This window comes from Lytechinus pictus, chromosome 2 (assembly GCF_037042905.1).
Source record: "Lytechinus pictus isolate F3 Inbred chromosome 2, Lp3.0, whole genome shotgun sequence".
In the NCBI taxonomy this organism is placed as follows: domain Eukaryota; kingdom Metazoa; phylum Echinodermata; class Echinoidea; order Temnopleuroida; family Toxopneustidae; genus Lytechinus; species Lytechinus pictus.
The window spans coordinates 4,558,256-4,571,919 of NC_087246.1; the positions used below are offsets into that span (position 1 = coordinate 4,558,256).

General features: G+C 35.9%; 1 protein-coding gene across 1 annotated transcript; it reads right to left on the bottom strand.

The window, feature by feature from the left end:
• Nucleotides 1–2,645: 2,645 nt before the first annotated feature.
• Nucleotides 2,646–6,780, bottom strand: LOC129254968 (UDP-glucuronosyltransferase 2A1-like). The gene has a single exon (XM_054893518.2). The coding sequence runs from the start codon at nucleotides 5,852–5,854 to the stop codon at nucleotides 4,241–4,243; it is 1,614 nt and encodes a 537-aa protein (XP_054749493.2). The 5' UTR covers nucleotides 5,855–6,780; the 3' UTR covers nucleotides 2,646–4,240.
• Nucleotides 6,781–13,664: the final 6,884 nt, after the last annotated feature.

The following is a 13,664-nucleotide window of genomic DNA, read 5'->3' on the forward strand; positions in this document are numbered from 1 at the left end:
CCTTTTCTCATTCATGTTATCATGTGTATATTTTTTCTTCTGTTATATGAATCAAGATATACAGATTTTCTTACAGAAATATGAGATAAGTGTAATCGAGTTTTAGTTTTGATAAAAAGTCAATATGCAATAGTCTATTATCTATCATATGTATTTCAGTACGTGTCATGCATACTTATGTAGGAAGAATGTCATTTTGTGAGAAAAAATGAGAAAGGGAGTGGAATGTTATTTCCTCTTCAGTTCATTTCATTTATTTATAATTCCATATAAAGATAAAACAATTTACATATATCCACATACAATAGGAAGGTAATGCTTACACTTCTGCATGGTATATACAAATAATAGTATTATCATAATAAAGGAATTAGGGAAAAGTAAAAAAAAAAAAGCCATGTTGTCTTTGAAGATTAGATATGACGAAGTCTACTAAAAGTTGATTAAATTATAAATTAAGTCAATCAAATATGAATAAATTGGCATTTGCAAGAGAAAAAAATGCAAGGGTTCTTTTTCTCTTTACGTGTACTTTATTTTGTATATGATAATTTGATCAAGGCAATTCCAGGGGGGGGGGCGTTGAGGGGGTCAGTTATGGAGTATCTTATGATGTGTCTTAGGTATTCATGTATAATATTATTAAAATATCTTAGGCATGTTAGACAGACTGTGACTTGAAGATCCCTGGAAGCTCTTTGGTTCCCTCTCGTACTGTTTGGCGTTCTACAAATGCTTCCTTACCCCCAAAGGACGCATAAATGAATACCATCATGACAAAAATTGTAGCAACTTGCGTATATACTCATCCATTCGCCCGTTTACATGGTGTATATTTTCTGTCGCGAAGACATATCACGGTATAGCCTCCCGTTAAAACGGGGATGAAAAGATGAATGCACGGGTAATGAATTTTTGACATATTGCCATTGCGTGAGAAGGAAAGGTGACTTTATGATTGAAAATATTAATCGTTGTTGAAGAAGCTACGTCCTGCATAGACGTAAGACGTGCACATTACCCCCCCCCCCCCATTACCGCGGGGTTTTCTTTGCCTTTCATGTACTCCCCTGCTTTCTCTATTCTATAAATCTTCATCTTGTTTTGACATTATTTTATCAAGGTCAATTTGATACTTTAACTTAATAGCCATTCTTACTACATTTTGACATCGTGTTCCACCCGGGCGTTCCACCCCTATATCACTTCTCTCTACCTCTCTCCATATCTTTCTCTCTCGATCCCTTTCTCTTCCTTCCCATCTCTTGCTATTTCCTCCACCTTTCTCTCAATTTCCCTCTGTAACTTTCTCCTCACTGTATTAATCGTACTGTCTCTCTCTTGTTATTTATACAAGTAAATGGTCAGATGACGAGAATGTAAATTTTGAGGTAATTATTTTGAACCTGGGTTACTTGCTTATAAGTCCATGGCTCTACCAACTGAGCCACCATCATGAGCTGAGAAATACTAGCCTTCTGTCCAAAAACACAAGTCAGTCAAATTGGCCGTTACAGTACCGATATTTAATACCCTTTATCGTAAGGTGATACCACAGCGGTACTTCAGGATTTCATTTTCGCCGTCGATGACGTAGTCATTGTTTTTTAGGTTCGTCATCATTTTTTCAAGAGCATTAACGACTAATCTAGGCCGATTACTTGTAGAAAATACTCGCCATAGTCACTGTCAACCATGTCAACCCTGATACAGAGCAGAGCTGATGGTACTTGCTTCTTATAATACTTTGAAAAAGCATTGTGCGCTTTTCATCTTTACTACAACATGGCGTACAAAATGAATGTAGGCCTACACAAGGAATTGAATCATTCGTACACTTGGCATGGAATTGGTTGATTAGAAATTGATTAAAGTCATGAAAGTAGAAGCATATTATTTCATCTTAGAGGGCTTGATGGAGCGGATCCCATGTGGGTCTACATAATTCTATATATTTATAAATTTTGCCATTCTTTTGTTTCATCCAGGGTAAAGGTATTTTATTATGAAATATAATATGCGTGAAATCAGCACTTGTGAGTGTGTGGTTGCAGGTGTGATTATACTTTTTTCTTTTTGAATTCCCCTTAAAACCCTGTCAACACAACCTGGTTTCATCTGTGATTTGCACAAAGATATCCCTCATCCCCATATCTCTATCTTTCTTTCTTTTTCTCTCTCTCCTCCCCCTCACTATCTTTCTTTCTTTCTTCCTTCCCTATCTATCTGCTCAAGCATTCTCTTTCTTTCTTTAAAATTATCTGTGTTAAGTCCATTGCCCATCGTGACGTCAATTGCTTTTCAGCATGGGGCCATGGCAATATTTTCGTTATCATAGGTCATTTGCAACATGCTTACCGTTAATGCGTCCCTGAACATGCCAAATAAACCAAATTTCGCCATTCTATTATATCAGGTGAGACATCCTTACCAATTTCCAAATACACGTTTGTCAATCTTTGCAAAGAAAATGCTGTATAAGAGATAGTTTTTCCGATAGCATTATCGTTGGGGAGAAAAAAAAAGTAGAGATTGACAGACCACTTGGCATGGCCAAAATGCTCAATATTAGATCGCACAGCACACACCGAATTAGTCATACGAAGAATTAAATCTATATCATTTGAACTCAAAACAATGGATAATGATATTCGTGACTTAGTGTTTATTCACTCTTCTTTACTGAAACCACAGTAAACCTATCTAGAATGTAGGAGTTTCTCATTCCGTCATACACAAATATTTTCAAGAGGGCTAAAAACTGCAAGATAGGGTATGCGTACTCATGATATAGGATAACAAATCCCACTCAGAAAGCGATAGTATTACGGTACTACCATCAAAATGCACATCCGCACTTAGCAATCGTCGTGTCGTCTGCAAATATTGTTATCACCAAGCGATAGGGGGTAGACAGGACAAGAAAATGCTTTAATCAAATCCCCGGTTGGCACCAGTCCAAATGTCCTCTGTTACTGTTTGTGACGTAGTTCAAGACAACGTTGAGCTTAGTACGTCCACATCTAACAAAGATATATATATATATGTATAGGAATTCCCTGCTCCTACAATGCAATTTCCTCCAGTACTAATTAATTGATTGGAATAAACGACTAGACTAGACAGGTGTTTCTTATTAATAAGCTGTTATTTTAAATATTGTTCATGTTTATTATCACTGTTCTGAGATCCAGTCCATTGTGTTAGTCTCCACCACACATCACACAACATTGTTAATTATTTTGTTCATCATCATCATCATCATCAATGTCCAATGAACTCCGGTAAATATAAGGCATATTATGAGAAAATTAGAAAATGACTTATATAAGCTTGACAGAAGGGGGAATTCTATCACCTCAAACAGGCAATTGTGTTTTGGCATATGAATAGGAACTGTAAGAGGGGATATCTATTTCTCTTCAAACATTTTATGAGTTCAGACTGACATAGGTTCAATGTTCTGGTGTGCTTCCTCCGGAAATAATAGATTTACTTTAAAAAAAAGTTTGGATTTAAAGATATTAATAATTTATAATGCGGGACCACCTTAAACCATTTTGTTGTTGAAAATGTGTACATTATGAAGAATATGTGAATTCTGTCTTTGAAGGAGATAAAATGTGAATATCAATTAAATAAATATACCAAGGACAATGATATTGATGATCGGATCCAATACACACTTAATAAATTTGCTCTAATTTACACAACGACCGGTATCTTCTGAAAATAATGTACATACAGCAGTATGTAATGTACATATTGATGTCTACTGTCTATCAATAGCTGATTAAAATTCCGAACGATTAACATGATTTTCTTAATTCTCGTTATCAATTTTGTATTCAAAACATGAATAACAATAATAATACGTGTGACTTATAAAGCGCTATATCCACCCTTTGGAGTGCTCAAGGCATATAAAAGAGAAGAAGTAAAAAAGAAGGTTTTAAGAACATCTTTGAAAGACTCAACAGAGATACAATTTTTGATGTTTTCAGGAAGTCTGTTCCATAGTATCATGTACTTAAGATGACATTGTATATTGCACACGTCAATAAAATTAGCCAAGGAAGAAAGAATCAATAATGAAATCCTGTGGAAATCTGTCTCCAGGGGAAACTGTAAGAGTTAGTCTGAAGAAGTTGAACCATTTCAATAAATAGGAGAGTATGGGGTGTCTAAGCAGCAAATTGAATAAAAACTATCCGATCTTAGATTATAAACTGTGTCAGAATCATAACCTTTTCAGCTTTCGTGATGATTTTCTTTGAAAATATGCATTTAGAGCTTTAAGAAAAATCCAACACACAATGGATATAAGTGCGAACAAGAACAAGAAAACATCGATAAGGTAAAGTTGGTAAAAAGGTAGATCAAGAGACGATGGTCTGAGATAATCAACCCCATGTTTAATCGTGTGCTCGATCCAGTACGCGCTTGTGTCAGCTGCAGTCATTGGTCGATCTCTCAAGATGGCGGAAATGCGTTTACTTGATTCGGAATACACAGGTTGGCTTAGGACTTCAGTCACCCGTTCATAAATGTTCTCTGCCGTGAGAGTATCTTTATCTAGTTGGACACCTATTCCCTTAGATACAACTCTGACGGCGATGTCAGACTGGTCTCCACCTAAAGGCATAACAACGAGAGGAACGCCATGATACACTGCTTCAAAGATTCCACTTGATCCCCCATGGTAGACGAGAAGGCGTGTTTTAGAGTGCCCAAGCAGATCGTTGAGTGGCAACCATGGTATTACCCTAACGTTTTCAGGTAGACCTTGTACAAGACCCACCTTTGATAGGATGATGACCTTCTGTGGAATTTTCGCGAAGGCTTCGAGAAACATCCTTGGAATTTCAGGTAGAGCTGTTGTTATAGTAGAGAAGTATGATCCTAGTGAAAATACAACAACGCCATCATCTCCAGAGCTTTTCATGAATTCTTCTACGTCATTGTCTAGTGCTTTTGCAGCTCTGGCTGTGAGTCCACCAACAGGAATAACACTGGGAGTCATAGCAAACGGTGGGTCAATCGAAAAATCAGTGTGGACTAAATATAGATTGACATGGTTATTCATTGCAATTCGAAGGTATGGGTCCAAGTCGTAATCATCTATCAGATGACTGAACGGTTCTGAAATAACAGTTCTTCGAAATTTGTGAATCATGGACAGATAGGTCAGGGTGTTCCTGAGGCGCTCGAAGAAGTTCATTCTCGGTGTCAACCTACTCATTGGTGAAGGCTGGAATGATGGGAAGAACGGAGAAGCTGCTTCCCATAAGACATATGGGTTAATATTTGTGTTTGAAAATGCTACAATTGGAATGTCTCTTACGCCCTTCTGACGCTCAAGGTGTGACTTGACATAAACACTGCATGGCCAGATGATGTTGAACACGAAAACATCGAAGGTTGATAAGCGCTCCAGAAGAGCACTGTCTTTGAATATAACACTGCAAGCATCTCTGTTAAGATTTTGGAAGGTTTCCATCAGTTCGGATATTTCATCACCCCCTTTGTCTGAGAGAGTCAAGTAACTCAACTTAGCATAAGCATCCTCGAGTTTATCCTTGAGGCCTGGGAGATTAAATCGTTCGAAATGGAACTTTTCGAAGTCTTCATTGTGGATGGATGGGTGTGGAAAGCCTTCGGCTACGAGAAAAGTCACTTCGTGTCCTTTCTTTACCAGGCTTTCACCTATAGCCCTCATGGCGATGTAGTGACTACCGTCTCCGAAGTTTGCAGACAGGAGTACATTGTAAGAATCCACCCCATCTTTGGTAGATAATGAAATCATAAGTGCAAGTATCATCACTGATTCACCAATCCTATGAACCACCGCCATGTTCCGCCTGATCTTGATCAATCAATGACTTCAGGTAGATTCTTATAGGCTTCGTGGTAGAATTAAGGGCTAAATAAATAAAAAAGCACAACTTTTGTTATCCTCTGGCTTCCGACCATTTCGTGCATGCTGGTCCATTCAGTATGTCCACAAAGTGGGTGCATTAATACACCCCAAAAAAAGAAACCATAAACACATGCCCATGCCCCCATGCCACGTATACTATTGGCAATGCATATTACGTTGAGTTGGATCTATGCATGGACGACCTTTCCCCTTCAATTGGAAATGAATGAAGGAAAATCCTTATTATCTGTATCCATGCTAGAACGCATTTCTAACCGGCGAATAATTCATTCAGCTATTTGTCCTTTCACGTGTTTGATACCCTGTTGATGTGCATTCGTCCATTTATTTACACCAGCGGCCGATCACTCAATACAAATTGGTTGGAGGTAATAATATTTCGAAGTGAAGAGGACTATCAGGTAATTTTCAAAGATGCAAACATGATCTGCAGAATATTAAGGATCACAACCTGTACGCCAAACCCTATAGGGTCTTGATCTACAACTTCATCCACTTTATGATTTCAGTAGTTTACATAACGTTTTCCAGTAGAACCAATAAAGAGGAAATGCTTACAAATATTTAGCCTGTTCTAGATGATAGCTTAAACATGTTAAATCAGAGCATGGGCCTTCTGTAATGACTATGGATCCATGATCATAGTTCCTCGAATATAGTTTAGGATATAAATCTTGTATGAGATTTTGCTCTTTCAATTTACGCGGGATCTTCCGCAGACTTGGAAAATGCCATTGAATGCAACTTTCATTCACATGCACGCTTAACTTATGATTGTATCCCTCCGTATTTCGTCAACCAAGAAATCAATTTTCCAAATCAAATAAGTCCTGACTACTATGTTTGTCGAGAAGAAGATGGGGCATAGAATTTCTAGAGAGGGGGAGGGGGAGGCATACATCGCGCAGGCATGAAAAGATAACGATCTGACATGGTTATGGGACGAAAAAGGAAGGACGATGATAATTGATTTTTTTTTTTGAAAAATGAAGTCTGACTGCAATTGAAGAAAACACAATTTAAAAGAGATGTCTCAATATCACCAAATATTTCGATCTATATTTTTCTACTACATATTCTTCTTCCTCCTCCTCCCCCTCCTCCTTCCTCTTCTTCTTCTTCTCCTTCTTCTTCCTCCTCCCCCTCCTCCTTTTCCTCCTCCTCTTCTTCTTCTTCTTCTTCATCATCCCTTTCTTCTTCTTCTCCTCCTCCTTTTATTCTTCTTCATCTTGTTATCTTTCTTCACTCTATGAGACATCGGTTTACTATGTTCATGAAATGCGGGATGAAATGTGGGTTGGTGGATGTGAATGGTCGGTTTTCAAGACGAAGAGAAAATGAACGTGAAAAGAAAACTCATTAATGACGTTTGCTCGCGTGCACGATGGATGCTCCAAACCCAAATGAAACTTTTGTCAGTAAAAGAAAAAGCTCATTATTCATCTCTATTCAACTATCAATAGTGCATTCTCCCAAGAAATATCAATTTAGAAAGAAATCATATGAAGGAAACATCGGAGAGGCGGGCAAACATTGTCTGTAATTCATCAGGCCAAGCTCAGAAAAGATCGGTGTCAATTTACTTCTAGTAATGTCTAGAAAGCACGAAACTTGTAACAGAATATGCAGAGAATACATGTACATCCGCTGTATGGCGTCACCGCCGACTAAACATGCAATCCCACTCTTTTTCATTTACTACACACATACTGTAACAACAGGTAATACATCATGCCTTGGTCTGAAAAAAAAACATTATTATTCCAACCACTCCGGGGAGTACTTATATTCCCCTCTAAATGTATATAAGCCTACTTTATAAGCAAGATGCTTAAAAAATATACAGGGCGATTTTTCGAGGAAACACCAATATGCTATACATACAGATTTTGTATAAGAGTCATGCGAATGGTTTGTTTTATCTGACTTTTCTGCACTTAACTCAATGAGGTGTTGACAAAATTGAAATCAGAGAGTATTATTGAAGACACACATACTCTCAAATCGAATAGCTTGTGGGATTCAATATGCACGATGACAAGATTAAAATGCCGTGCGTAATTATAACATCCTCTCTCGCACGGAGAGACTTTCCAGATCGGATCATCTTTGTGATACAGTAATAGCATAACTTGGGATGGTGATCGGAATACCTGAAGAAGATTGTGACCGGCGATTACCCTTTCGTCCTAATCAAAAATGAATATGACATACATACCTTAAAAATAACTTTCCATCTGTCTGCTATTCTCGGTCAGTCGTGCCTGTGTACAGCATTCCTTCTCCTGGTCAGTTGGTCACCTTAAGTTGACCGACATACAGTCACGATGAAGTGACCTTATTCAGCTTGCTCAACAGCATCATTTTCTTCTTACAAAATCTATGAATAAAACTGGATGCTTAAATCACAATAGGCGCAAAACATTTTTCACATTTCTCTGTGTAATGGATTGGACACCCATTGCCTAAAGGACAAGTCAAGATTTCGAATTTAATATAGCAAAATCAAACACGCATAATGATAACACATTCATACGACAGTTCCATTTTTGTTACTTATTTTCAAAAATCAATTTATAGATTATTTTTACATTTTACAGATTTTGCAATGAGCATAATTTTAGAATCACAGTAGGTAAATAGAACGTGGTAACGGAAAACCAACTTATTCAAAAGGAATTTAACCTTGTTTAATATCATGATGAGAAAAAAATAAGATAATTCATACTCCATATGATAAAATACAAAATAATGGACCACATGGGCTCCCTCATTTGCATACCGACCAGCATGGCTTAGTGTAAAATGAATTTTAAGCAATAAAAGTGTCAGAAATGTCTTATTATACATCCGATTCTGATGTAATCTTCAACGTGATGCTGGTTTGATTTTTCTCTTTTGATTTAAAATCAACTTTTTGTTGAGGTGGAATCGCTATTTTAGGGCATTATCTTTAACGTTTAACAAACGATACGATCGAGGCCGAGCTATGTGCTTTCCGAAATGGGTTGTAATGTTTTTCCGTTTACCTGTGCATATTGACAAAATTCATGTTTAAGGATATTGTGATAATTGATTTATTTCGAAACTTTTTTTCTAAATTTCAATCTTTGCTTTCCACAATATTGATAAACAAGTTTTGAGTCCATATATATATATATATATATGAAATAGAAATAGTCTGCTTCGGCATATGGAATAAAATGATCATAAAAGGTTTAGTAAATGCCGTAGAAATAAAATCATAGATTTTAAAAGGAGCATAGCTCTCAAATATATATCTTTCTGATTCCATCAATACTGATATTAAAGATCACCGTTTATTATTGTTTTTGCCGACAGAACAACAATCGCAACCCTTTATCATTGACATAAACACATCAAAACAACATCAGATAAAATGTTTGTAAGAATGGTGTGTGAGTGATCCAATAAACAAAATATATTTACTCTTGAAAATGAGATGTAACTATACTATTGAACCATGATCCTTGCGATTTGATTATTACGACCTATACAACCAACATCTGAACGCAACAATGACCGACATTATTCCAAGAACGTACAAATATCATAACAAAATCTGTACTTTCGTCAGGTGCATTTATTTTATCAAATCCTACTTGAGATAACCTCGCCAATAGAACGTAATTTCGAAATCGAGATCTTTCGCTGTTTATCTATTTTTCTGATAACATACGAAAAAGAGATGTACATTTTTTTGGGAAGAAATATGTTTTTTGTCATATACTCTCATATACATGTATACAGAGGCAGCGCCAGTTAAGGAATCGAGTGAAATATAATTTTTTTTCCAACTTTTTAGCCCTCCAAAGGCCTTTTATTGAGTCAAATAATATCAAAATATACACAAGCAAACATTATTGCACAATCAATAATTCAATAAACTCAAACAATAATAATACTTAAACATTTCTCTCAAGTAAAAAAAATGAAGTGACATCCATTTAGTATTAAATTTGTTAAACAAACCCAATATAGAACTAATATACCTCTCATCTTCATAATATTGAATCATTTTTTTCTTTGCATATATGTAAACACTGGATTTTACTATTTAACTTTTGAAAAAATAAATGCTGTTTGATTATACATACCAAACAATTCAAGGCATCATTTCTTTTCTCATCAAAACCATGAAAAGATTACATTTTTCAAACTAAACTTAACGTGTGCCTGAGAACATTCATTAATCCGATTTTCTGTTTTCTTCCAAATTTCTTTATTAAATTTACATTCCTAAAAAAAGTGTACAATATCTTACAACTCCCTATTACAAAATGAATTTTTTTAAAATTTTTTAACAATCTTCATCTTATAATCGTTTGTTCAGAAATAATATTCTATTTAATATCTTACACTGAAAATATCTTAAACCAATATCTGAAGTGAAATATAAATTTGGCACCAACATACGTTCCCCTTAAGAAACAAATGGCGAAAAATAACAAATTCACATGAACCAGAATGTGCAAGTAGAATGACAAACAAAATCAGACAACTCTCAAATACGATTTGAAATGTCATGTCCGTTTCGTTCTTGTCACTATAAATTTCAATTATACAGCTCAAGATGATGTAAAGCTCAGTATAAAGATCCGCCTCATCTAACGAGAAAAATAAGTTTTATTGTCAATTTCCTCTCCTTCGCTTAGGTCAACATAATGTGATGGAACATCCTCATTTTTAAGCAAAAGGGAAATTAACCTCTTATTATGGAACAGATTTGACTGGTCAATTATCTTGACCTCGATACACTTCATAAACATCATGGGACGTAAACTATGCACTACCAGCGATGGCTTTATGTAGTTCTATTCCACAAACACCTCTGGCGTACAGATTGGGGGGGGGGGGTGCTAGGAGCACTTGCTATCCTCTGTCTTTCTAACACAATAAGGTGGCTTAATTGATTGTTTAATTGACTGATTTTATTGATTGATTTCTTTTCCTCAGCTGACTAGTTTAATCCATTTTTGATGAATTATTATAGTTAATTAAATCGACGATACAATGTTGGTCAAAGTGACAAGACTTGTATAATTCTGCCAAAAATCATTGTATTGTCGAACGTCCTTCCTGCTTGCTTTCATATAGATTATCATTTTATGCAGAACTACCCGGCATATGCAATCCCCTTTACAAAGATCTTATGAACAGGGAATTCCCTCCCCGTAAAATATTAGATTGAAATGAATTTCTATCAAACCCATTACATTAGTAGAACGCTATAAACATAATTCAAGTATAACACAATGACGCGCTCGAGAAAAAACTTGTTTTTTAATCGAAAACAAATTTCCATGATTTAGGGACAACTAATATGGTGAAGCAAAAATTGTGTTTAACATACACACCAACAGACAAATATACCAATTTAGTTTAAAAAATAATCAAGCATCATATGTAAATATATAAATATATATATTTAAGGGAATTATTAGATGGGAATAGGTAGACTGAACCGTCATGAAACTATTTTGGCGTGGAAATGCAGGCGCCTACGTACTATCCATCTCCTGTTCACAATACTGTTGAATAGTTTATATATTGGCGCCGTATAGCGAATAATGTGGATTGGTCTGAAGCAATCCTCATGCAAAGTACCGCATCGGGAAAATATCATTGCATATATACACATACTGAACATCCGTATATACAAGTCTTGTAAGTTGGGGAATGACCCATTAATCAAGGCTGCCTTTTTTCCCCCACGCGCTTATTTGGCGTGAAAATCGGGGCGCCAGAATCACATTCGTCGTCGTTTTTTTCATATTCCGATTAATTACCAACAATCGCCGTGCGCAGATCATGGTCAAAATGAGACTGACTGAAAGATCAACACATTGGGTGTTTTAAATAGACATTAAAAGATATTTCAAACAATGATATCATGAATGATCGTCCCTGCCGGTGATGATTATATGCATCGAAGACATTATGTTTCTGAAGCTAACTTTTTCATTCGGTGTATGTCGTATTTTCTAATGAGCTTCTAGAAAAAAAAAGAGGCAGTAGGCTCTTCTTTATGTTGACCTACCAGGTTCGGAGAATCTGCGACATCGATTTCAAATATTGTTCAAGATCGTGTGAGTAAAAAAAAAATGTACACCTCACACATCTCCATTTTAAGAAGAAAAAAAAACGTCATGAACACATAAGCATTTTATATGAATTGAAAGAGTATCTTTTCCAAAATAATAATCCGACAAGAGTTGCATTAAAATCCATTTCAATACACCTTTTCAGTAATTTACATTATAATTGTTCAATAAACAATTTTTAGTATCAATTCTCAAGTTCATTTCATTGAAAAGGGATTTGTAAATATGTTTAACTCATGTAGGATTATGACATCATTGGCATCTGAGTTTCATTCATTGCCGTCATGCCTTACTTTGGCGCAAATCAAAATCTACATCACTGCAAAGAATACCTCCTGATCATCCAAGCGTTAACACATACCCCATAAATATGGTATCAAATTATTTGGGAGAAGATACTCTTGCCAGCCATATATAATGATTATGCGTTTGTGACACATTTATTTCTTAAATTGGGGATTTGTGAGGTGTCATTTTTTTTTACTCACACGCGTATCTTATTATCGCGGTGTGGTGTACTAACTTCACCCCTTCACTGCATTCGTTAGTGCGTTTGATGGAAATTAATATTACATCGAAGGCAATCCACCTTAATACTCTGTATCAATATATTCTTTCTTTACAAATATCATCTAGTGTCACTAGTATCATTGGACACCATGTTCGCTCTGATTTATGTAGTATGAATGGCAATGTTAAAAACAAGAAAGTGGTTATTTGAGAAATAGTGGCAGTCTGACATGGTATGTAGTATGTACATCATTCAATAAGTGCAGGCGTAAAAAATATATAAGTGAGAAAAGGGAAGATATTGCAAAGTTGTTTGACTTCGATCTATCGACCCATTATTCGAAGTAAAAACGACCACGACGGAGTCGGGGATTAAAGAGTTGGGGATAATGGGGAATCAGTGAGTAATCTATATACTTCTGATATAATTTTTCAATTAGCATAACTAAACTTAGCAAAACATGCATAAAGTGTAGATGCTTTCATTTTTATGTAGGCCTATCGTGTGATTTTATGATTTCATATAATGTGATATTTGGATGTTTGATTGATTTTATATGTCAAGCCATTAGGGTAAAAAAAATAAATATCAAATTATAAATCAATGTAATGAATAGGTAAACCCACTGAAGCCCGAGAGTTTATCCAAGTAAGTTAGGAACCATCGTTCGTTATATCATGACTAATGACCAACTGAACTGATGAAGTTTGTCAACTGGGTTCCCTTTAGGGCCGCGTTGGTACGCAGACTTAACCGCTTATTATTCTGTATTTTTCTTCCCGACAAAGAAAGAAGCGATACCGGGGAAGGTTTATACCTTTCCCAAACGATAACCGGCAACTTGACTGTAGTGAAGATGCTTATTTTTATGAAAAAGATATTCGAGCTTCAATGAACCATCTTTGAGTCAACCATGACCAAAATCACATCATTCAAGCATGGTAGCAAGTGCTCCAGACTTTCCTCCTCTTTTGGAACTCGTATTTTTGAAAATGTGTTTCAGTATTGAGTCCCGAATTGTAACATTGGGTGAAATGACTTGGAAACGCGAGTGGCAAGATCTAATTATTAAGTTATAGGGGTTTGT

Excerpts from the sequence above, each read along its gene's own strand:
- LOC129254968 (XM_054893518.2), bottom strand. The coding sequence starts at position 5,854 with ATGGCGGTGGTTCATAGGATTGGTGAATCAGTGATGATACTTGCACTT.